Consider the following 25,194-nt stretch of genomic DNA (forward strand, 5'->3'; position numbering starts at 1 on the left):
CCCAGACTGGATGCTCAGAGGCTCTGGGTTGAACTAACCGGATCCTGGAACTCACAAGTAGATCCCCCAAATCACACATGTCCACTGTACCTGGGTGCTAGGCGCACTTTGGGGCTAAAGGCAACTTCAGCCCACGGCAGCCCTTCTGGGAGACCCTGGTGGGTGCCAGAAGTGTCTCTGCCTGCCCTGGGGTTGGGCTGCCTCGCAGGGAAGGCAGGGAGGCTTCCCCCGCTGCGTCCTCCTCTGTCCCCCACCAATCACCATCCTAACCAGCCTTCTCCAGAACCTAGGCTTCACTGGGTCCATCCTTCCACTGTGAGCTGGGTTCTGTAGGTTTATAAGTATCCCATTTTACGTGTTTATCTATTTAGAATTTGTAAACCATCTCAAATGGTTTTGGGGAGTGTACCTGGAAAATAAACTGCCTTTTACAGCCTGTGTCCCCACCCTTCCTAATCTCGCGCCTTCCTGTGTCCATGACCATCTTCAGCAAGGCTCCAGGACGCTAAGATCAGACCCCAGCAGCACAGACCATGCGGTCAGGGATCCAGCACAGATTTACAATCAGGGACAACAAGCACTGATCTCTGGAGTAAAACATATTTTTAGTGAGCATGGCAACAGAAAAACTTGTCAGTAAAACTTAAAACAACTCTGGAGGCTAAGCAGAGGGAACTGGGAAACGCGGAGCTCAAACACTGATTCAGGGAGCATCTATCTCAGCTGCAAGAACACACCTGCACCTCTGGGCGGTGACAACAGCTCCTAGGGAGCCCGTTTCCAGCCTCCTCGTGACCCTACAGGTGGTACCCCAGGGCCTTTGCTTGTGCTGTCTCCCACTCCCACTCACCTCCAGCGCCAACTGTCTCCTATACCTGCACCACCTCTCAAGCCTCACCTCCTCCCCAAAGCCTCCCAGGCTCTCTTCCAGTTTCTGTTTTCCAGGGCTTCTTCTGCTGCTTCTCTGGGTAGAATAAACGACACAGTGACGGACACCTGTGTGGGTCTGCATCCATGCCCACCTTTCACCAGTGGCTTCTGAGGGTCAAGCAGTTAATACACTAAAAGGCTGAGAAGGGTGCCCAGCACCCAGCGTGCATGGAAGCGTCTGCTGTCGTTCCTACCAGTTCTCTCTCCCCCACCTGCCCCAGGTGGGCACAAAGGCCACAGTCCTGAGAGCTACCGTGTGGACAGCATCGTTCCCAGTTCCTCCTCTCCCAAGCCACAGGAAGGCCAGCTCACCCATCCTGCATTCTCCCGCATTTCTGGCAGAAACGGAAGTTTCATGCTTTTAAGTTTTCTCCTTTTCATTTAAGGTCTGGTGAGGAGAAGACCGTCACTCAGGATGCCCTCCCAAGGCCCTGAGGGTGTGTCCCAGAAAGGATCAGAAGGCACTCAGCAAGGGACAAAAGAGACAGGACAACTCAGAAAGTGCCAAGGAGCCTGTCTGGCAGGGACCAGCATGAACAGGGACCCAGGACGAGACACATCATTGCAAGATCCCACTGTCCAGGGAGAGGGTGGGGAGAGAGAGACATCCCCGCGGCACGGGAGCCCTGACCCTAGATACAGGGCTCCTCCACCACAGTGGGCCACCCATCAGACGCCCTGCTCCTGCTCTACTTCCTATTTCTACATTAAGAGCCTGCTGAGTTTCCGGCACACCTGCAGCCATAGAAGCAGCTGGCCAGCACCCAGCTTATGGCCTCCGAAGTGTGCGCTGTGGACCGAGTGCAGACCTTATCAGAGGCTTGAGTATGGCCAGTACGTGGGGTATCTGGGAGCAAAAAGTGGCAAGGAGCACTTGCTGACCTGGATGGAGTTCCTGTCCCCGCAGAAGCCAAGCCTGCTCAAGGAGGGGGTGGGGGAGGGGGAGGACCTGCCACACCTTTGGCTCTTTAAATCGGCCCCCCTTCTGGCAGAGGGCTGAACTATTTGACAAAGAGTCGTTCCCTCCCCCACAGGCAGGGCTGAATTTCTACCAGCGCCCAGGTCCTGCCTCCAGGGAGCACTGGGGGCCCCCGCTCGTCCCAGGGCTTCCAGACCCCACTGGCCCATCCCAGCCCTGCCTCTTCCAGGCGGTCTGGCTGCAGGGCTTGGCCACTGTGTTCTCAAGAGGCCACGAGCCCTGGTGACAGTGGCCGAGCAGCAGAACACCCACTGGCTATGTCCCAGGGCGCCCGTGTGGGCTCAGGTTTGCCCCCTGGGGAATGGGTTGGGGCAGAAATGCAGGATTCTAGAGAAGCTAGCAGCGTCCTAGGAAGACGCTTTTCTGGGCTGCCCTTCGTTCCTGCTTCTTCCGGGAGAGGCAGCGGCATTAAGTTCCCACCAGACTGAAAGGAACTAAGGATCAGTTTGTCTTTTTTTAACTGGGAGGTGGGGGTGTCCTTTTTCCTCTGGCTGTAAGCCTCCACACTTTTGTAGAACCCACTGCAAAGGTGTCACAGTCGCCCTGGCTAAGCGCATCTCACACCCTTGACCCTTAGTTCGTTTTAGAAGCTGAAAGCGAGTCTCCCTGGATTCATGTCGGGCCAGGCGTAGGACTGCTCTGTGTGGAGAGAGCAAGCAGGCGACAGCTGACCTGGGCGCCCTCCCCAACACCCCCCCCCCAAGCTCTTCTTGCTTTTTGACCTGAGCTAGGTTCACAGGGATCATGTGTGGGACCCTCAAGAACCAGAAGGGAGGTCTGGCTGCCGAGTTGGCCCTATCCATGTCCCCCATCCTTTCTCTGAGACTCCTGAAGACAGGCAGATAAGATGTTTCCCAAAAACCCAAGAATCCCAAACACAGGTCCCAGCACAATCCACCCGTGTCCTTCCCAGATGTGCAAGGTGGTGACCCACCAGCCCGAAGCTTCACAACTTCGTCTTCCTTCCCTCGCTCCCTCCTGACTTCCATCCTTCCCTCCCTCTCTCCTTCCTCTTCACTTCTTCACTTCCCTCCATCACTTTCCGGTCTCCTTACCTCCCTCCCCTCCTTACTTCCCTCCCTCCCTCCCTCCCCCTAAACCTTGCTGGGTCCCAGCAGACACACCCATGCTGCCTCCACCTGCCTGTCTGCTGCACCCCGACTCCCCCAAAGCCTGCAGCTCCCACCCTGCATCTAGCACTGCACCAGGGTCTTCAGACAGTCTTCACAACCCCAGGGGAACAGGCTCTAGGCTGCCCTCATCTGCGCACCGGCATTCCAACTGTGCAAGGCTTCCCTACTGGCCGGCTGCTCTCCCCCTGAGAACACTTCATCCTTTCACCCCATGGAAGCCCTGAGCCCTCCAACTTACAAGGAGGGCTCTCTCTCTCTCTTGCTCCTTCCTCACTCTCTCCAGGCCCTGCTCTAGGCCCACCTCCCCAGAAAACCTTCTCCAGCAGCCTGGCCTGGCTGGTCCCTGCAGGCAAAAGGCTGCAGCCGAGCCCTAAAGGGCATGGCCCAAAGACCCATCCTTTCCTTTCCAGGTGGGGCAAACTCCTGCTATGGGAGCCACATCATCCTACCGCACCTGTCTGTGTGGTCCGGTGGGGGACTTCTCTTCAGGAAATCGGGTAAATATAGTAAGTCCCCTACAGATGTACAAGTTCCATTCTGAGAGCTCATTCGTTGAGTTTAAATTGTTCATAAGTCTGGAAAAGTTAGCCTAAGTACTCAGCTAACACAATCAGCTATATACTACTGTACTGTAATAGGTTTATAATACTTTTCACACAAATAATGCATTAAAAAAACAAAAACATTAAAGAAAACATTTTTAATCTCACAGTACCTTGGAAAATACAGTACAACAGCCGGCACACAGGGGCTGGCATCGAGTAAACAGGCAAGAGTCACTGACTGGAGAAGGGAGAGGAGGTGGGAGGTGGTGGAGCTGAAGGGTCGTCAGCAATACAAGACAGGGGGCAAGCTGCAACATCACTCACGCCTGACGCGGACGGCATGGGTTCTGGTTCCTTGCTGGATTCAATTCTATCTGCCCTCCTGAAAAAATGACCCAGGGATGACTGCGGAGCAGCTCTTTTTCTCTCGTCTCAGATGACACGGCAGAACTGGACTGCACTCTGAACGGCTGCTGCAACCTTTGTGCACCGTTCTACATTCCAGTCTTGTGCCTCAGATGGGAACAGTGTCTCCTCAAACAAAGAAAATCCCCGGGGCTTCCCTGGTGGTCCGGCGGTTGAGACTCCCCCTGCCAGTGCAGATCCGCCTGCCTGACGATACTGAGGACACAGGCTCGATCTCTGGTCCAGGAAATGAGATCCCTTGTGTCCTGGGGCAACTAAGCCTAAGGGCCACCAACTGCTGAGCTGGCGCTCTGGCGCCTGCAAGCCACAACAAAAGAAGCCACCACAAGAAGCCCTCGCACCGCAACTAGAGAGTAGCCGCCACTCGCCACAACCAGACAAAACCCACATGCAGCAATGAAGACCCATGGCAGTCAAAAATAAATAATTTTAAAATGCATTGAAAAAGAAAATCCGCTTGCCATTTCCTGTGTTATGAGTCTTCTTAGCAGTCCCAGCTACATCACCACTGCTTTTGCACTTGCTTCTGGACCTCTTGGGCTTGAAATGAAGCCACTGCACCACCATACATGATACAGTAAAGACACGAAAGCTCACCCACTTGGAGAGGATGCACACTCATGCAGTGGACGCAAGACACGTGAATAACTTATGTGACTGCATCTTTGAAACTTCTCAACTGAAAGGTTTGCATGTAGGGACTTACAGTAGCATTATCTGTGTCTTCCTCCCGGGACCAGAGCGTGCATCCAGACCCCAGACCGGAGAAGGGCTGGATGCAAGGTGCTGGACCCCCTGCCCTGTGGCGCCTCCCTATTTCCCTCGGGCTCAGATGTCACCTCCTACAGTGCGAACCCCAGCCTGTCATTCCCATCCCAGGTACAGCATCTCCTAACCCAGGCCTCCACCCTGGTGGTCCCCTTCATCTTGGTCCCCGCACTAGGGGAGGGTTAGGGTCACTCCAGGTTTGAGGCCCAGAGGTCAGATCCCAGAGGCTCTGCCTGGGGAGGGTCAGCAGGTGCCCTCTCCTCTGGCATGCTCAATCTGCTCTGACCCCTGTCCCCTGCTCCCCGGAGAAGGATATCAAGACCAGACTTTCAAAATCTAGAGCACGAAACTTCCAACTCTGCGATCTTCCCTGGCAGGCATGTCTGGGCTTGGGCACAACCTCGCCCAGAGGAAAGTGACTGACGGGCCGTCTGGGCTTCACTTGGGGATAACCCATCCCACTCAGAGCGGGACCTCCAGCCCGCTGCTATTTCCCACAGCGTCTCCTAGAGTCTGTGATTAAACGGATGGAAATGCCAACAAGATTCGACTTGTGCTTGGGGGGAAAGGCTCCCGCTCCTCCAGAAAATATGCACACACGCTCTCCTCTCTCGGGGCCTTGCCCAATCCTCTCCAGGGCCGTGTGGAACTTTCCACACCTCGCACCAGGGGAACGTGCCCCCAGAAGCTCCGGCTGCACTACCGCTACGGGAGACGTGTGTCTGCAGGACCCGCGGCCGGAGCCTCCACCTGCAGATGGCGCTGCTGAGACAGTGAGGGCCCCGCCTGGACCTGAGCGCAGCTGTAGGGTCCCGCGCGGGTCTGGGGTCTCTGGCTGCGCCCCTGCTGGGCTCTGCGGAGCTGCCCCATGAACAGGCAGGTGACCCACTGATGCAGAGTCTTTTTTTAACCACTGGAAAAGGGGCCCAGTCCACCCCAACTGTGCCGGCTCCATGCTACACAGCGTCCACACCTCCCAGAATGCCTAGAGGAAAGAGATCCTGGAGGAAAGTGGGGAGCTTGGTGATCCCTCATAAGCACAGCCAGCGGGAGTATGGTGGGGTGTTAGCTCTCCTTCCCACCCCAGCACCACTGGGGGGGGGGGGGGCGGTCAGCCCTCTCACCCCCTGCCTGCAGCCCCAGAGTCCGACCCGTGTGTTCTTTATCCATCCCTTTATCTGTCTGTCTGTCCATCCTGCAGATGCTTAGCAGGAAGACACAGAGGAGCCATCATCAGGGTGGCCGCACTCCTCAGTGGGGAGGCTGTGACAAGAGCAGTGAAGGGGTAGGGAGGCAGTGGTGGGAGGGGAGCCGCCCGGGGCGCTGGGGAGGGACTGCCTGCATTTCCCCAGGAAGCCCCGCAGGCCGACCCCAGCCCCGCCCTCCAGCTCTGAGGCTGGGGCCAGCTTCCCAGGTGTGGGAGGCAGTTCAGGCCTTCAACCCTCATCTCCCAAGCACCCTCCCAGGCGCTAGGAGACAGCAGTGGGTGGGCACCAAGACATGGCTGGCACATACCCTGCACCCTCTGGAGCTTGGAGAGTGGAGAATAGTAGAGGAACGAGAGAACTGGAGAGTGAGGCTTCACTACAGGCTGAAGACAAAGGAAGACAAAAAACAAAAGCAGCCCAGTGGCAGCCCAGGATGCGTGGCTGGGGGCCCCGGGCCAGTGGGGTTCTGTAGGCAGGAGGTAGAAGATGCCACTGGCTACCCAGGGAACTGGGTACCAGGACGTCTAGACTCAGACATTGGGGAGGGGGGGGCCTTCAGGCCAGGGAGCTGCAGGGCCGAGGGCAGGACACTGCTCAGAGGAGCAGAGCTCTCCCTACGGGAGCCTGTGGGGGGCTGAGACGGGGAGGGACGCTGTGTAGCATGGAGCCGGCACAGTTGGGGTCGGGCTGACTGGCTCCGGATGAGAGCGGAAGCTGGTGCGGCAGAAAAGGGCCCAGGAAGAGCTCCCAGGTGTTTCGGAGCGAAGGGAGGAAGGGTGGGTTTTCCACCAGCTGAGACTGGACAGTCACCGTGGGGACGGTGGGGATTCCAAAGGCGTGAGTGCTCTGGGGACCGACGAAACCTGGCAAAGGGACAGAAGCCTGGGCTGGCGAGCCCGCCTGATAGGGTGACCCCTCTGTCCCCCAGATCAGGCTCTGACATCCCCTTCCAGAACGGTCAGCCCTCCCCGCAGTCCCAAGGCCTTGCAACCTCGCAGCACGAGCTAGGGAGCCTAGCCCAGTGCCCGCGCCCCCCCAGCTCAGCTCTGTCCGCTCCCATCCATGGGAACGCCTCCTGCCGGGTCCCCTGAGGCCCCTCCCTCTTCTGTCCTGGCCACCCCGCCCTCTCAGCAGCTTCTCCGCCCCCTCCCTTCCCAGGCTGCCCCTCCTGTCCCGCGGCAGGGTCTCTCCCTCTGCTCAGCTCCAGTTTGGGGAGATTCAGGGGAGCGGCGGGCTTCTCTCCAGCACACAGCCCCACCCGCCCGTGACTATGAACCCGGGCTCCCGGGGGCGGGGGGCATCTCTGCCCACGCCCTCCAGCAGCTGTTTCAGCCTGTGGCTCAGACTCTACACTGTCCTCCCATTCGCAAGGTTGAAGAAGCCTGAACATTTTTCTCAGAGCCTCTCCTGCCCTTATTCTGAAGGTCATCTTCAAACCCTCCCTCAGCTGACCGCCTCCCACCACCCTCGTTGCTCCATGTCCCACCACCCCGACCCTCGTTGCTCCATGTCTCAGGTCCCAGGCACCAGGCTGGCACTTCTTGGGCTCGACTGCTCGGCCCTCAGCCCCACCGGACATCCCCTCCCGCTTCCTCCCGAGGCTTCAGGAACTCTGCTCCTCTTTCTCCTCTTGTTCACCTGTGCAGTGGCCGAGACGCGTCTCACACAACACAGCCAAAGCAGAACGCTTACTTTCACCCCAAATCTCACTTCTTCAGTTTCCCAGCTGCATAAGTGCCGACTCCCTTCACCCAGTCGCTTAGGTCCAAACCTCCAGCCCATCAGCAGACCCTGTCCAGAACCCAGGGCTGTCAGCCCCTCCCCTGCTCCCTCCGGGTTCAAGGCGCCTGCCTCGCTCCCCATCCCCGTCTCCCGCGGCTCCCAGCCTCACCCTGCCATCCTGTGGTCTGCTCTCAGCACTGCAGGTCGGGCTGCTTCTAGAACTCAGGAGGGATCCTGTCCTCCTCTGGTGTGCCCCGCGTGCCCAGAGAGGCAGTAGACTCTCAGCAACTATTTCTTAATGCCCCGATTGGCCTTTCCCTCCTGGACCCTCCTGTCCAAGGCTGCCCTTCCTGTAGGAGCTGTCCTGTCTCTGGGGGTGGGGGGCGGGGACAACCCTGCTCCCAGGAGATCCCGGCACTGTGCCCTCCCATGCTGTCCAGCCCACAGCACACACCTACAGCACCCATCCTAGGCCTGGCCCCCAGGACGGTGACCCAGTCACCCATGAGCCGGCCTTCCATAACCTTGCAGACCGGGTGGACCTCGGTCCATCAACAGAGGCAGGCATGGGGCGGCCAGCGGCGTCCAACATGCCCGTCTCATGCCGTGAGGGTCTAAATTGATACACAGTGAAACGGGGGCCTGGGAGGCAGCTGGGTGGGGCCCCTGGACACCCACCCGAAGGACTATGGGACCATCCGGGTGGTAATGGAGCTCATCCCATCTGAGACGGGCCCCACGGGCCCTCGGCTCCTTCCTGCTCTGTGAGCTACTGGTCCCTGCCAGAGGGAGAGGCTGCTCCGACCAGCACCAACCCCACTCCGGCACCGGCTGAAGGACCCTAGTAAATGGGCCATGGCAGGGGGCTGTCCAGCCCTTACCCATGGGCGGTGGGAGGGAGCAGGGAGTCAGACATGTGCCTTCCTGGGTCAACTACTGGCACAGGGCTGCAGGCAGCTGCATCGGAAATGGGGCTCAGAAAGGCGGGTACCCCAGGAGACCAAGTGGGGGCCCCGACAACTCCATGCTTCCTTCCTGGCCCAGTGGGCTCCTGATAACCACAGGGGCGACCACATGACCTCCAGTTCAACCCTGCGTGTTAGTACCACTTCCCCTCTGCATACAGTGGGCTGATCGGAGGTAACCTCCCCCGGATCAGAAGCGGAGGCACTTTTACAAATCAGAACCACCCAGCCCAGCCCCCTGGCCCCAGAGGCCCCCACCTGCCACTAGAGCTGCTCTGGGCACCTGCTGACCTAATGAATGAACAGATGGGCCACGGCTACCCTTGGTCTGCAAGAAAGCCAGGCGATGACAGGGTTGGCGTTGCTGGTCCCCAGGGCAGGGCGGCAGCAGGAGGGAGGACGCCAGGGGGTTCCTCCCCACCACCTACAGCCCCTGCAGGGAGGCGGCGCTCCATGGCCCAGAACTGGGGTCTGTGACCCCCATCACCGTGCCTCTGCCTCCCCAAAAGGCAGTGAGCTGCAGCCTCGGCTGACTTACACGGCGACACCCACTTCACGCAAGAGGACAGGTTGTACCAGAGTCCTCTGTGTCTGAGGGGCTCCCCAGCCGGCGGGATGGGGACACTGGCTTCCAGGGCCTGGGCCTCCAGGCTCTACCTTAAGTTCTGTGTGTGACAACAGACCCCGGGTGGCAGGAGACAGCCCCTCCCGGCTCACTCACCATCTGCATGAACAGTCTGGGCTTCGGGGCTGCTCCCCAGGAACTCACCGTCTGAGCCCAGTGACTGGGGCTGGTGGGTGAAGCGAGCAGAGATGGGCCTCCAACTGTGGCCACATGGGGCTGTGCCTTTTCCCAGGGCCAGGTTTCAGATAGAAAGTTCCCACCAAAGGTGTGGAGACACCATGGAGCTTGCAGATGTGGGAGCAAGGTGTCAGCACCCGGCCAGGCTGTATAGAGAGGCCACACACCCTTCACCCCTCCTGGGCCACACCCACGAGATCATTCTTGCCATGGTCTCCTGGGAACACCTACCTGCAGGCATAAATACACATACCTGTCCCAATACACAATGTGAACAACAGCACATACACCCACTGTCACCCACAGGCCCAGACACACACACACAAACACTTGCACACACACATACAACTGAGAACCTGCAGGTCTTTGTGGCTCTGCACACGGCGCTTGTCCTCCACTCACAGAGCTTGGGGACACCTGGACTCTGTCCAGCTGTTCACCCCACCCCTCTGCCCACTGCTGGGTCTCCCACAGGGCACACAGTACCCATGGACCCCACTGCATCCGCCTCCCCAGCAGGAGAAAGGCCTGAGGGAGCCGCTGCGCCCCACCTCCACCTGCTCAATTAGCAGCCTGGTGCCTGCTGGCCCCGGGGACTCGGCACGTCTGGAAATGAGCCCCAGTCCCCGGGGCTCAGGACACAGGGGCCAGGGACAAGCTGCAGACCCGTCCTTCTCTCTGCTGGCCAACTGCCCTCGTGAAGGGCAACAGGATGGCCTCGAGGCCAGCTTGCGGCCAGCCCTTGACCTGCAAACTCAGCTGGCAGGAAACACTCCTGCCACTGCGGTCATTAGAACAGCATCCCAGGTGAGGATGCTCTTGACTTGGGAGCAGGTGGTTGCAGTCTAACAGCCAGAGTCCCGGGAGCAAAGACGACCTCCAGGGTACGCTGAGCTGCGGCCAGAGGCAGGGCTGGGTGGGCCGGGCGGCTGACCCTGAGTCAGACAGCCCAAAGCTGGGGAGATGACAAACCCCACATCTCGTGGCTGGGCCACTGGCTGACCAGACACCCACCCACTCTCCTCTTCCTGGCTACTGGTTTTGTCCCACTAGTGGGCACTGGTCCCCAAGGCATCTCCAGAATGGGCCGGCACCTACCTCCAGCCCCTCGGCATCTTTCTCCTGCCGCTGCTCCCCCTGGATGGCGGCACCCCATCTGGCAGCAAGCGCCCAACCAGGGGGACCAAGGGGACAGACAAGAGAATGCCCAATGACCCTTCCACCAGGCGAAAGCTCCACCAAGGCCCCCCCAAGAAGGACAGACACAGGCACCCCAGCTGACCCAAAGGACCCAGGAGGTGCACCTACCGAGACGAAGTGCTGCATGGGGTCACTGACGAAGAGCATGGTGGGCGCGCGGGGCTCTGCACACGCCGGGGATCTGGCGTGCCGCGGGACGAGGCATGGGTGTGGGTGGCCAGGGGGCCGGGGGCAGGGGTGCAGCCACCTGGCAGGGTGGACCGGGCAGAGAAGCTCGGCGGCTAGGGGACCAGAAGCGAGGGATGCTCTGGAGCATGTGGGCTGGCCGGGGGCACTTTGGCCCTCTCCATCTCCCCAGTGCTGTCAACTAGCTGCATCTAACAACAAAACGGGTGGCCCACCCCTTTATTCCTCATGACTATTCATCAGAGTCCAGGGCAGGCCTCAGCTTGCCCACTGCTGGGTCGGACCGCACCAAGGAGGCTGCGCAGGGAGGGGGCGGCACGCAGGGCCGCAGGCCGGCTCCGCAACGAGGCTGCACGCAGCTCCTTCTGAGATGCTGCCTGTGGGAGGCTGTGGGGGGCACAGGCCTCCAACCCAGAGCCCTGGAGGAGGCCAGCTTGGGCCCCTGAGACCTCAAGAGGCCAAGCCAGGCCACCCCGAAATGAAGAGATGGTGCCTCGGCCCCAGCACCCGGGGCGCAGTGAGTCTTATTCTGGCTCAGGGAACGCGGTGGTCCTCTGGGGCCACCCCAAAGGGCTGAGCGGAGATGAGAGGTACGTGGGGTGACTGCGCTCCCCTGGGACCCCACAGGGAGCCTGGCAACAGAAAGAGCAGCGGGGTGTGACCCAACGCAGCCAAGCCTGTGCTACAGACTCTGCCCAGGTTGCCACTGGCCATGCCCCTGCTGCTGCCAAGGCTCCAGAATCAGAGGGACATGGTCCATAAGGAGGACCGCTGGAGCCCTGCCCACCACAGGGCTGGATGGCACTGCCCTCGGCACTGCTGGGAGTTTGGAGATGGGGACTCGCCTACCCGGGGGCTCTGTGGAGGTCACCACCTCTCCCTTCTGAAGGAACCGTGCACTCTAACGTAACCATCTTTGGCACAAAACTGCCCCTGGCATAGGGGCCAGGATCCTCCCTGGAAGGTCAATTGAGCCCAAACTATGTGAAAGGAGATGTGAAGCTTCCAAGTCCCCCAAACCCAGCTGCTTCCCCTCCAAGGAGAGCTTAAAACCCCTCTCCTGGCCTGTTCTAGCTACATGCTGGGGAACTGGGAGTGGCAGGGGCTACACAGAGGGAGGCTCGGCCCAAGGAGCCCATCAGCATGTCCAGTCCCCCAGGTCCTCTGCAGGAGGGAAAGGGGGAGCACAGGCAGAGGACATGTAGCCAGTGCCACCCCCGAGGGGCTGGGCTGGGAGCCCCCGGCTCAGGCTCTGTGGACCTTGGTGGCTGCAGCCAGAAACACGACTCAACATGCTTGGCCTGAACCCCAGGACTCTGGGTGGCTGCGGCTGTTATTCCCAACACACAGGTATCCATCAGTCATAATGAGACAATCGAGGAAAATCGAGGTTTTGAAGTGTAGACATGTTTAGGAAGCGGGGCTCAGGCTGCAAGTTCCGGCCAGGATGCCTGCAGGCAGGAAGGCCGGGGGCTGGGGGCAGCTATTAGTCAGTGAGGTTCCTGTGGGTGCACTCAGGCTTGCCCCCAAGAGGAACGGGGGCTTGGCAGGTGGCTGGATGGAGGGACACAGAGACATGTAGCAGAGGAGGGGGCTGGGGTCGAGTCCCCACCCCTACAGGGCATTGTGAGACACTGGGAAAAATTTGATCAAAAGTGGCGCTCTCCAGGTGGGCCTGACCTAATTAGGGAGTGGCTGTCCTGATGGCCTCAGGAGCCAAGGCTGGGGGGAGAGGGTGTGTGTGGGGGGAGAGGGGGTGGCAGGCAGTCTCTGGGAGCTGAAAACAGCAGCCCTGGGTCAACAGCTGACAAGAACTTAAACCTGAATTCTGCCAACAACCAGAGCCTGGAGGAGGTCCCAGCCCCAGGCGCAATGGTAGCCCTGGCTGATGCTTGGAGTGCAGCTGGCGGGGCCCTGAGCAGGGGGCCCAGTGGGGGGACATGCAGGACTCCCAACCCACAGAACCTGTGGGACAATAGACATATGTCACTTTAAGCCCCTCTGTGGGGGGGATTGGCTACACAGCACAGCTGGCTAATACACCAGGGGAATGAGCAGGTGACCAAAGACTCGGGGGGAGAGGAAGGCCAGGGCTCTGAAGAACCCTGGGCCACTAGGACGGCTGAAGGGCAGCCTCAGTCTCACTCAGGCGCCTTCAGGACACAAGGTGGGCCCTAGGAGGAGCTGGCCACCACGTGCCCTGGACCAGAGGCTGCCCAGAGCAAGGCACGGTCGGGTCTGAAGGTCTCCTCTCTTGAGCCCTGGTGGCAGCCCTGAAGGCAGAGGGGCCACACCCTACCCACACTGCGGGGGCACCTGGGGCCTGAGAACCAGCACTGTCCCCGTGGCCTGAGCCCGGGCAGGACTGGGAGTCTCAGGGTGAATGAGAGCGTCTTCAGCTCTCAAAGTGCCGGGCTCCTCACCTGCCCCAAAGCATCACCCGCTTCCTGTGCGTGTATCCACAGTCCTGGCCATCCGGGGACATGACTGAGGGGCGGGGCCTCTGCCCCCAGGGACTCCTTCTAGCTCTGTCCTCAGCTGCCAGCCCTGGCCTCCCAGGTCACCCCCAGGGCCCTCGGCACCTGCTCTTCTGAATTTAACTCATTGGGGGCTCCGCCCCACCAACCACTTCCTCACACTTACAGCAGCAGGATGAGGGGTATTTTCTTGCTTGGCGCACCTGTGCAGGAAGGGGTGAGTCACCAGAAGGGCACGGGCAATGTGCCTGCTCAGGGTCCCACTCCTCTCAGTCCCTCCAGACCACCCACAGGCAGGTGGCTCTGTCCCGCACGCCCTCCCACCCCAGGAGGTAGTGACCTGGCAGCTGGCTGTGCACTCAGAGGGTCTTCCTACCGATGTCTAAGGAAGGGCTGGTGGGGGCTCCTTGTCCCCGAGCTCCTGGCCCTTCCTCGGGACATCAGGCCCTCCCTCCACCCACCCATCCCTTTCTGGGGGCTGGCTCAGTTCCCGCTCCTGACAGTTTCCGCTCCAGGGACTGTACACACCAGGCTGTTCCCTCCTCATCCCGGGCCCCCTCCCCAGGCCAGGAAGGCCTGTCCCGGGTGAGTGCTGGGGTCTCAAGCCCTCAAGGGTGTGCAGGTTTTAACCCTGGCATCTGTCCCTTGCATAGCTTTCTGGGTACCTGAGGAGAAGCTCCGGGGTGGATCAGCCCCCAAATGTCACCCCCTCCACGGTCCACGACAGCTGTAACCAGTGAAAGGCACCAGGAGAGGGGGAAGGGATGCAGGCAGAGGGCAGGCATGGGCAGTGGGCCCAGGAGGTGCCCAGATTCTGGGAGGATGGGCGGGGGAGATGGGGGAGGGGTGGTCAGGGCCAGCTTCAGCATCAGCTGAGCTCCCCTTCTATGCATCTTCACAGCTGGTCAGAGCCCTGTCCCTATTTTGTCCTGAGGGACACTGAGAATCAGAAGGCCAAGACCATCCAAAGCCCAGACCCACACTGGCCCAGGGTGCATACGGCCGCTGCCTGCTCTGGGCCCTACGAGCATGCAATATGGGGGGCTTCATCCTGTCCGTGCTCCTCGCAGACTGGGGGTGGGCCTCCAGGACCAGGGGAGACCCTACAAGCTTCCCCTTGTCGCAGCACCTGCCCAGGGCCCAGGGGTCACCTCGCTCCTCATGTCCTCTCTGTCACCCTCCTTTCAAGCTTACAGGAGGCCAGGTGCTCCCCTCTCTCCTCTTGCAGGAGGTGGGGCCCTATGTCATGGGTGAGTCGCCCAGGTTCTGCAAGGACTAGAACTGGAGGCCACTGCCCAGGGCAAGAGCCCACCAAATGGCCCCCAAGGTGGGCCTGGAGCACCGGTCCTTCCTGGGCACTGCAGACTCTGGGGCTGGGGGCAGCTGCTACCGGGCCCTCCCTGGCTCCACTGTTGCAGGTTCCAGATGGAATGACTTTGTCAAACTCGGGCTTCATCCCTGGTGTTGCCATCACATCTAACGTTTGTCACACCCTCTTACAGGCTGGGCACCAGCAGTCATCCTCAAAACCCTGATGGCTTAGATCCTCATTGACCCATTTTACAGACAAGTAAACTGAGACCCAAAGGGTCAAATAACTCCAAGCGAAGAAGATGTGGGGGTGGGATGTGACCTCTGAGACCCCACACCCTCTGCACACCTCGGCCCCATGGTGCTTGGACCCTTCCTGCAGCAACCTCGGGGTCCCCACCAGGAATCTGTGCTCTGGGGCGCTTCCAAGGCTAGGGGCCCACTGCTCCCACCAGGGCACTTCCCCTTTAACTGCCTGACTCAGCTTCTTCAGCTGCCCAGTGTGACAGGAGGGTGGTCAGGGGCCCCACAGGGCTGGAGGAGCCTCTGCCAGGGCCCCAGGCAGCCTGTCACTCCAGCTCCACAAGTGAGGGCACCAAGGTTCAGGGACATGGGGGAGTCGATCCTGGGACAGACTGGCTCCTCAGGTGAGGCCCTGCCCACCCTGCCTGTCAACACCGGCCACTGACACCGTGGGTGGGGCACCCGTGGGTCCCTGTGGTCCGTCTTCTGATGGAGCTGGGGTGCAGCTCAGGAACCTCTAGTCCAGCAGGAAGGAGTCAGCCTGTTTACCAGGGCAGCCAATGGGGGTGGAGAGCCAGGGCCCCCGACCACAGTAGGTATGACCCCAGGGACCCAGGGCTGGGCCCCCAACACCAGGAATGCCTAAGCCTCGTCTTTTGATGGATGAGCCCCATGACACCCAGCAAAGACGGTGGCCCCAGAGCCTGGGGATGGGGTGCTGGTGCCCACTGTCACAGAGGCCAGAGGCCAGACAGAGCGCGTGGGGGCCCGTGTGTGTGTGTGTGTGTGTGTGTGTGTGCACATGTGCATGTGCTCAAGTGCACAAGCCTTTACATGGAGCCTGAGTCACAACTGCAAGGTTGGCGGAGATGAGAGCTTTCGACTGTGCATTCGCTGCTCTCTTGTGACCTGAGTCCTGGCCCAGGGAGCACCTGATCTGCACCAACCTAGAGGTGGGGGCTAGCCTCACTGCCCCAGCCCCAGACTTCCCTGATGAGGGTGTGGACCTGCTGGTGGGTGGGGATGGAGCCATGGGGGTGGGGGTGAGGCACTCAGGACACCGCCCACCCCGGCATCAGCAGGTCCCCACCCTCAGCAGCACTGTCCTAGGGGCTGCGTTCTGGCCAGAGGGATTGGTTTCCAGGTTGGACTTTAAAATAACAGTGCCCAGTTCAGCTCTGCGGGGCTCCCTGCCAGCTCCCTGGGCTCCGTGGGCCCCTCCAGGCCCCCAGAAAACTCGGGCATTGGACCTTCCACAATGCAGCCTGGCAATGGGCTCTGCAGTCAGCTGTCCAGCTGCATCTCTGAGGACCATCTTTGCCTCTGAGTGACATCAGGCTGCATGAGGGTGAGGGCTGGGCTGCATGCCAGCCCCTATACCAGTCCCTGCTCTCAGGATGGCTGGCGGGGGTCAGGATGAGGCACCCACAGGGGGCCTGGCTTCTCTCACCCAGCCTTGCCCCCAGCCAGGGCCAGCATGGTTCCGGGTATCCCCAGATGCCCTCTGGGAACCCACAGGATTTTTACTAAGAGGCCTGTTACTACCTGCCAGATTCAGTCCTCTTGCTGACAGAGATGGGGGGGTCCCATCCTCATTACCCCATGGCTGTGAGGGAAGTCCTCCCCAGCCAGCCCAGACCTGCCAGCATCAGACATCCTCCCTGGAGAGAGGTGTCCCACCCCACAGGACCCTAGAACTGGCCTCTCCTGATGCTGGGTCATCAGGGTCTCCCAGGCCCGCTGACCCTCAAGGGCATGAGCTGGGCGGCTAGGAGGAGGGGCTCATGGAATTCTGGAGATAGACCCCTTAGGAGACTGTGTTCAGGGGCCCTTCTGCCCTGGAGCCTGGTGGCAGCTCCTGTTGCTCCACAAAGTGTGTATAGGGCAGGTGTCTGCTTTTTGATTGTGATGTAAGCCCGTTAACGCGGCTTTGGGTGGCTGAGGCACCCACTTCAAAGACATGAATCTCCAACAAACACCTCGCCAGCTACACAACTGAGTCAACAGCCCGGCTGCCCCACCCATGATGGCCCCCTCTCAGAAAGCCCTGGGTGACCAGACAATGGACCTTGGAGTGACCCCACATCTCCCTGCCGCGCTTTAATTCCATTGTTGGGCTTTAAATTCACCAGTAAAGGGACTTCCCTGGTGGTCTAGTGGTTAAGTATCCGGCTTGCAATGCAGGGGACGTATGTTCAATCCCTGGTCAAGGAACTAGAATTCCACATGCCGTGGGGCAACTAAGCCCGTGCATTGCATCTACAGAGCCCACGCGCCACAGCTACTGAGCCTTCAGGCCACAACTACTGAGCCCACGGGTCACAAGTACTGAGTCCATGGGCCACAGCTACTGAGACCACAGGCCGCAACTACTGAGACCACAGGCCACAACTACTGAGCCCATGGGCCACAACTACTGACCCTGCACACCACAACTATTGAGCCCATGGGCCACAACTACTGAGACTGCACACCACAACTACTGAGCCCATGGGCCACAACTACTGAGCCCTTGGGCCACAACTACTGAGCCCTCGGGTCACAACTACTGAGCTTGCACACTACAACTACTGAGCCCACAGGCCACAACTACTGAGCCCATGGGCCACAACTACTGAGACTGCACACCACAACTACTGAGCCCATGGGCCACAACTACTGAGACTGCACACCACAACTACTGAGCCCATGGGCCACAACTACTGAGCCCTCGGGCCACAACTACTGAGCCCTCAGGCCACAACTACTGAGCCCACAGGCCACAGCTACTGAGCCCTCAGGCCACAACTACTGAGCCCACAGGCCACAACTACTGAGCCCACGGGCCACAGCTACTGAGCCCTCAGGCCACAACTACTGAGCCCACAGGCCACAGCTACTGAGCCCATGGGCCACAGCTACTGAGCCCTCAGGTCACAACTACTGAGACTACACACCACAACTACTGAGCGCATGAGCCACAACCACTGAGCCCATGGGCCACAACTACTGAGACTGTACACCACAACTACTGAGTCCACGGGCCACAACTACTGAGTCCACGGGCCACAACTACTGAGCCCATGGGCCACAGCTACTGAGACTGCACACCACAACTACTGAGCCCATGGGCCACAGCTACTGAGACTGCATACCACAACTACTGAGCCCATGGGCCACAACTGCTGAGCCCACGGGCCACAACTACTGAGCCCACGGGCCACAACTACTGAGACTGCACACCACAACTACTGAGCCCACGGGCCACAACTACTGAGACTGCACACCACAACTACTGAACCCATGGGCCACAACTACTGAGTCCACGTGCCACAACTAGGGAGTCCATACACCTTCACAGAGATCCTGTGTGCCACAAGTAAGACTTGATGCAGCCAAATAAAATAAAAGATCATTACAATAAAATAATAATAAATTCACCAGTAAAGAGTGGAGGCCCAATCCCTAGGCACACCATCCTAGGCCCCAGTACAGGCAGAGCCTGTCTTTTCTTTTTCCACTTTCCCCCTGTCCCCTGCAGGGCAGGTAGTAGGGTTTGGGTGAGCACCCCAGGCATTCTAACCCAGAGCATCACTACTGACAGGCTAAGACCCACCCATTTGTGGAGGATGCAAATGTCCAGGAGAGGGGGACTTGGAAGTGAGAGGTCAGGACCCTTGGCCCCTGGGGAGGTGTTGGCTGACTTGGAAGGGTCTGAACGGACAAGATGGCACTACCTGGCCCAGCAGAGGCCTACCCTTTCCCAGTATCTGCCTTGGTTTCCTCACCTGTAAAATGGGAATACAACAGCTGTGTCTGCCCCGACAGTCTCCTGGGTAGAGACAGGAGGCTGGGCTGGGCAGGCAGTTTCCTCCAGTCTAGCCCAAGGGGCTCCTCAGAGGCAAGGATGTCACAGGGGTCTACCCTGTGACTACTCCCTGAACCCCCAACCTATCCCGGCTGCAGGTACCTTCCTCTGTTCCACTCGGGCCAGTGGGCCCTGGGCCAGACAACAACGAAGAACACAGAGACCTTTCCTCCTCCCCTACCCTTTCACCCTGGCTCATTCCCATGACTGGAGCCGCCCTCCCCACTATTCTCAGAGGGGTGTGTGCTGGGATAAGAGCTCCAACTCCTGGAGGGGTCTCTCCAACTCCAGAGGGGCCCCCCCTGGAGGGGAGGGGGCAGGCTCTGAGCTCTTCCTGCCTCCAGAGTTCCTGGCTCCACCTCTCTCATGCACCCTGGCCCTTAGCCTGCTGCCGGTTACCCAAGGCCCTCATGCTGCTCTGTGTGAGGCCAGCGGCTGTCCACGGAGCCCCCAGCGAGCAGAGCTGAGGACAGAGGCTGAGCAACCGGGCTTCGTCCCCAGCAGACAGATAGCAGGAGAGAGCAGAGCTGAGTCCTGCCCAGATAAGACATAGAAGACAACATAGTCCTCTTTCTCGAGGTCAAGGAGATGTTCCCAACTACACATGCTCAGAAAGGCTCCCTGGAGATCACAAAAGGAAGGGTGTCACCCCACAGTGAGTGATGTCAACCCCCCCACAGGCCTCTCCGCTAGAATCCATCTTGGCCAAGAGATGTGCACACACAGGGGAGGAAGTGAAAGTCAAAGTCTCTCAGTCCCGTTCGCCTCTTTGCGACCCCATGGACTGTAACCCGCCAGGCTCCTTTGCCCGTGGGATTCTGCAGGCAAGAATACTGAAGTGGGTTGCCATTCCCTCCTCCAGGGGATCTTCCTGACCCAGGGATCGAACTTGGGTCTCCCACATAGCGGGCAGATTCCTGACCTTCTGAGCCCCCAGACATGTAGGGGACCCTGAAATAAACCAACTTTGGACTCAGGACCAGGTAAAGCATGATGACTGGCCACAGGAAACCTGCAAGAAACGCCCCATAAAAGTGGTTCAAACCCCCATGAGGGCGCAACACTCTCCCTTGGAGTCCACCCATGTGTCTATTCACATGTACCCTTTTCCTCCTAATAAGCGCTTTTCTGCTTTCACTACTTTCTGTCTTCATGGGAATTCATTTCGACACAGCTGACGGGCCAGGGCCTCATCACTGGCCATTGGTCCCTGGTGGTTTAGTGGTTAGGATTCAGCATGCTCACTGCAGCAGCCCAACCTCAGTCTCTGGCCAGCAACTAAAACCCTGCTTCAATCCGCTGCAGTCCGAGGCCACCTGAGATCAGAGCCAGGTGCTTCCCTCATGCTCTTAGCAAAGGTCCTGAGACAGGTGCCCACCTGAGGGAACCCTGGGCAGGGAGCCCACAGACAGAACTCAGCAGCCCCAGATCCAGCAGACACCATGCTGAGGAGGTGACTGTGGGGGGTTCTGGGGCATTGCTGGGCTTCCCCAGGGCTGGGGGTCCTTACACACTCTTCTTGTGTCCTGCCCCCCACCTCCTGGCACCCCAATGCCTGGCAGGAGTATGGCCAGCTACCTCCTCCTGCAAGAGGGCCACCCAGCGTGGCAGGGCCTGAAACGTAGCAAGACAGGCAGGTGTCGGGGCCTTGGATGCTCCTGCAACGCCCCCTCCCGCCTGCCTCCTCTGGAAACAGCAGCTCCATCCCCTTCGGGGGCCTCTTCCCATAAGTTAGTGCCTGTGGTGGGGGAGCCCACAATACTCCACTCCATCCTGACCCTGCTTCAGGGCACCCAGGTCATCAATGACACAGGGATGGCTCAGGAATAGACACATGACATATTTAGAGATGGGAGTGCTGAACTCTGGGCAAAGAGGGGTCCTTCCCCACAGGGAGGGTGCTGCTCTTGGAGCCTCTACCACAAGAGGAGACGCTGCCTAAGAACAAATCTACCATGGGGGAGGCAGAGCAAGAGAATGAGAGGCAGCTGTCGGAGCACCTGGATCCAGCCATGCCTGAATTCATTTGTACATCTAGGCCCAGCCATGCCTGAAGTTCTCTCTACACCTGGATCCAGCCATGCCTGAATTCATTTGAACACCTAGATCCAGCCATACCTGAAGGTCTCACTACATCTGGACCCAGCCAGTCCTGAAAAGCTTCTTATCCCTGGACTGACAGTTACATGAGCTGATACAGTTTCTACTCTGTGATCTGAAACGTGCTAATAAGCATACAGAGGACACCACATCTGCGAGCCTGCCTCCTGGTTCTGCAGGCTCCCGAGACAGGACAGTTCACATTCACCGTCCCCACCGAGTCCCCCGCAGAGGGAAGCCCCACTCACCATGACAGACGTGCTCATGCCCTGCAGGTGGAAGACATCCATGCCGGCCTCCGCACCGCCTGCCACTTCCTCATTCCCCTGGCCCGACTGCGGAAGGTCGAAGTAGGTGCTGTCTGGCTCCCTAAACAGAGAGACAGAGCGGGTAGCAGAGCGGTAAGCCTAGACCGCCCAGGCCCAGGGCGTGAGGCCAGCCCACATCTCCCCTTGTCCCTCTGCTCCTTCCCCCAACCTCAGCTCTCAGAAGCCCCAGCTTCCTTGTCCCACCAGCCTCTCCAGGGCTGGTGTGGGTGCCAGGGAGGTGGCCACCCACAGGCTCTGTCCCCTGGACCTCTCCCTGCCCCGAGTCTACTGGAGGGCTGGTCAGAAGAAGAAGCCCAGACTGTGGAGCCTGCGACTCCAGGAGGAAACCCAGGATAGTAGCTCCCACCCAGCCCTCTGCCCACTGTCCAGAGCCCGACACTCACAGAGAACTCCACAGGTGCTGGAACGTGGCCCCTTCATCAGCGGCGGCGGGCTGGGTGGACTGGGACATCTTCCAGCATGAGCAGAGGGCAGCTCACTCTGCGAGAGGAGAGAACAAGAGGGTGGGTTGGGAGGCTGCCTCCGAGCCCTTTGGCCAGCGTCCTCAAGCACAAGTGGCAGGAGGAGCCAAGGATGACCACTCGGGGACATCCTCAGGTCCTGGCTGGGCGCAGGCCCCCACCCAGCCCTCCTTTCATCCTGCCCTTTCTGGGGGTGGAAATCGAGACCCAGGGGTGGGGGCAGCCTGGCCTCAGACCTTCTCAGAGCCATCAACTGTGAAGTGGGGCTGACAACAGCACCCCCTCTTGGGGCTGCTGCAGGGCCCCTTAGGAGCACTAATTTCAGCTCTCTGCTGGATGATCATACTAAGTGAAGTGAGTCAGAAAGAGAAAGACAAATATCAGAGGGTATCAGCTACATGTAAAGTTATAAACTTATCTACAAAACAGACTCATGGGGGACTTCCTCGGTGGTTAAGACTCTGAGCTCTCAGTGCAGGAGGCCGGGTTCTGTCCCTGGTCAGGGAACAAAAGTCCCACAGCTACAACTAAGGCCACGCAGTGCCACTACATAGCCCGCACGCTGAAAAGCTAGAGAAGCCCCCTGGCGCAACAAAGACCCAGCTCAGCCAAATAAAATACATTAATAAAGAATGAAAGAGGAGAAAAGAAACGGACTCACACACATAGAGAGCAGACACGTGATTACCAAGGTGGGGAGGGACAGGGAGCTTAGGGTTAGTAGATGTAAACCATTGTGTCTAGAATAGATGGACAACAAGGTCCTACTGTATGGCACAGAGAACTATACTAATATTCTGTGGTAAACTGTAGCAGAAAAGAATGTAGAAAAGAATGTATATATGTGTATAACTGAGTCACTCTGCTGTAAAGCAGAAATTAACTTAATTTTGTAGATCAACTATGTGCCGTGAGCTTAATCACTCAGTCGTGTCCAACTCTTTGCAGCCCACCAAGCTCCTCTGTCCATGGGGATTCTCCAGGCAAGAAAACAGGAGTGGGTTGCCATGCCCTCCTCAAGGGGATCTTCACAACCCAGGGATTGAACCCAGGTCGCCAGCACTGCAGGTGGATTCTTTACCCTCTGAGCTACCAGGAAGTATAGATCAACTATACTTCAATAAAAACTAAATTAAAAAATAAAAACAAGACAAGAAGATAAAAGTCTCCGCTGTGTCTGGGTCATAATTACACTGGAACACGAGTGGTCGTTATTATTATGAACTGTGTTTCTAGGTTTAGCCTGGGGGGGAGACTCAAGCCAGGTTTCAGGGCTCCTGATGCCCCAGCAGCCAGTGACAGCTCAGATTCTGTGTCCCACCCCACTCCAGGAAGGGCAGTTGCAGGGCCCAGCCAAGGCTGGAACCGAGGCCCGGGTAGGAGCCTGGCTGTGCCCAACTGCTGCGGGGCTGGGCGGTCTTTCACCTCTGCAGTGGGATCCTTGCTGGCAGCCTGTCATGCAACAGCAATGCCAACCTGGCGAGGCAGCCACCAAGGCCGAGGCGGAGAATCTGCTCTGTCACTGGAGGGGGGTCACGGCATGAATGGCCCCCCTTCACCAGAGACACCAAGGGCTTAGGGCCCCGGCCCTGTGTCTGCTGGCCTTTGTCCCCACCACCACCCCTCCAGAGAGTTCCCATGCCCCAGTCACAGCCAAAGCAGCCCCAACACCATGGCAGTGGCCACGCCAGGCACATCTGGAATCCCTGTCCTTCAGGGAGGGAGGGGTGGGCAGAGCCCACTCTGCCCACTGCCCCCTCCCAAGCCCAGGCGATGTCTCCCCTGGGCTGGTCTCCAGGTCCTTGGCAAGGGGCCACAGGAGTCAGCTTGGCCATTGCCTGGCAGTGCCCGAGCAGGCAGGCCTGGACCTGCCCACAGCCGTCGGGGGAGGAAGGGTGCGGCCCGCAATCTGCTGCTTTGTCTGTCCCCAGGCAGCGGGCCCTGATTGAGACCTGTGGTGCATTCCTGGGGCTGCCACGTGCCAGGCCACCATCCCTGGGGCAGTGGCACGAGCTAGGAGGGGCTGGGCGGGGGAGGTTAAGGTGGGCCCAAGTGAAGGTGGCTGGGACAAGTGGCTTGGAAAGTGCCAGCCACAAATCAACTCCCCAGCAGGCTCGGGGACGGTTCTACCCCCTCTCAGGAGACAGAGCTCAGAGAGGTTATGTGAGCAGCCAAGGTCACACAGCACAACTGAAAGTGCGGGGATGACCAAGTGGTCTTCTCAGAGTTGGAAATTAACTTAGTCATGCCTCCTCCCCGCTCCACCTCAAACCTTTAGCACACGATCCACAGAGTTTTTACCAGGGGCTGGCCAGCACTCACTGGCATGCTTCTTGTGCTGGGGAGGTCACGCCCATCCTGGGCTAAGCTGTCCAAAACCCAGTGGAGTTGAGTAAGGCCTGGAGCTGGCCATGAGGTAACTGGGTAGACTTGGTGGGAAGCAGAATGCGTTGGCTGGAGCAGGCGTGGAACAGGCCGCCAAGCTGAAACTGGGTGGAAACCCACCCTCACCCACTCACCATGGGTGGTCCTTTCTGGGTGAGCAGAGATCAGTCAGGGTGGCCTCTTGGTGTGGGCAGCCTGTGCCAACTCGAGACTCAACTGGCCCAGGACTTTGGTCCCACCCCCTCTATTTTGCCAATGGCCCATCTAAGCCCAGAGATGACAATGCCTAGACTAACGTCACACAGCAAGTGGACAGCAAGATCCTGTCTCTGGTCACAGCATCCATAACAGCAGAAATGTGGAAATAGCCCCCAGAAGCATCAGCAGATGAATGAATAAACAAATCCTGGTAGGTCCACTTGTGTGTGTGCTAAGTCGCTTCAGTTATGTCCAACTCTGCGTGACCCCATGGACCATAGCCCGCCAGGCTCCTCTGTCCGTGGGATTCATCAGGCAAGAAAACTGGAGTGGGTTGCCATTTCCTTCTTCAGGGGTCTTCCTGACCCAGGGACTGAACCTGTGTCTCTTACATCTCCTGCATTGGCGGGTGGGTTCTTTACCACTAGCATGACCTGGGAAGCCCCGGTAGGTTCACACGCTGCAGTATCACTCTATGTAAAGGGTGATCACTCTATGAAAAGGGTGTAGTGATGACCAGCTACATCACTATGCACCTCAAAACCTCACAGTGAGTGAAAGAGGTCATGTGTCTTATGACACATCCAGGAAGGTGAATCCCCAGAGGTGGAAGGCAGCTTGGTGGTTGCAGGGGCTGAGGGTGGGGTTGGAGTGGCATGGGGTGGGGGATGGGCTGACTGCTGGAAATAGACCGAGTGTTGGTTGCTCAGCTTTGTGAATGAGCCAAACGCCACTGGATGGCTCGCTGCAAAGCAGTTAGCTTTATATTATGTGAGTTTCACCTCAATAAAGAAACGTTGAACTTCAGAGAAGGTGCCTGGGGTAGTATGTTGGGGGGAAATCAGCACCACCAAGAACATCACTCTGCCAGTTACGTGGAAGTTAAGACAGTTTCTCTCCTGAAGCCTGGTCCCAGTTCTCAGCAACTCCTGCTGCCCAGTATCTGGGGCAGTGCATCAGCATTGGGAATCTCCCTGAG

The 25,194-nt window shown here is 58.9% G+C and overlaps 1 protein-coding gene across 1 annotated transcript in view; it reads right to left on the reverse strand.

The window, feature by feature from the left end:
* Positions 1-25,194, reverse strand: part of TP73 (tumor protein p73) — a 73,884-nt gene that overhangs the window by 27,073 nt on the left and 21,617 nt on the right. The window contains exons 2-3 of the mRNA XM_065936862.1: positions 21,555-21,651; positions 21,091-21,211 (exon numbers count right to left, since the gene is read on the reverse strand). Of these exons, the coding sequence (XP_065792934.1) occupies positions 21,091-21,211; positions 21,555-21,622 (189 nt within the window). The 5' untranslated portion in view covers positions 21,623-21,651. The remainder of the gene's footprint in view (positions 1-21,090; positions 21,212-21,554; positions 21,652-25,194) is intronic.

Source organism: Muntiacus reevesi, chromosome 5 (assembly GCF_963930625.1).
Source record: "Muntiacus reevesi chromosome 5, mMunRee1.1, whole genome shotgun sequence".
Taxonomy (NCBI): Eukaryota; Metazoa; Chordata; class Mammalia; order Artiodactyla; family Cervidae; genus Muntiacus; species Muntiacus reevesi.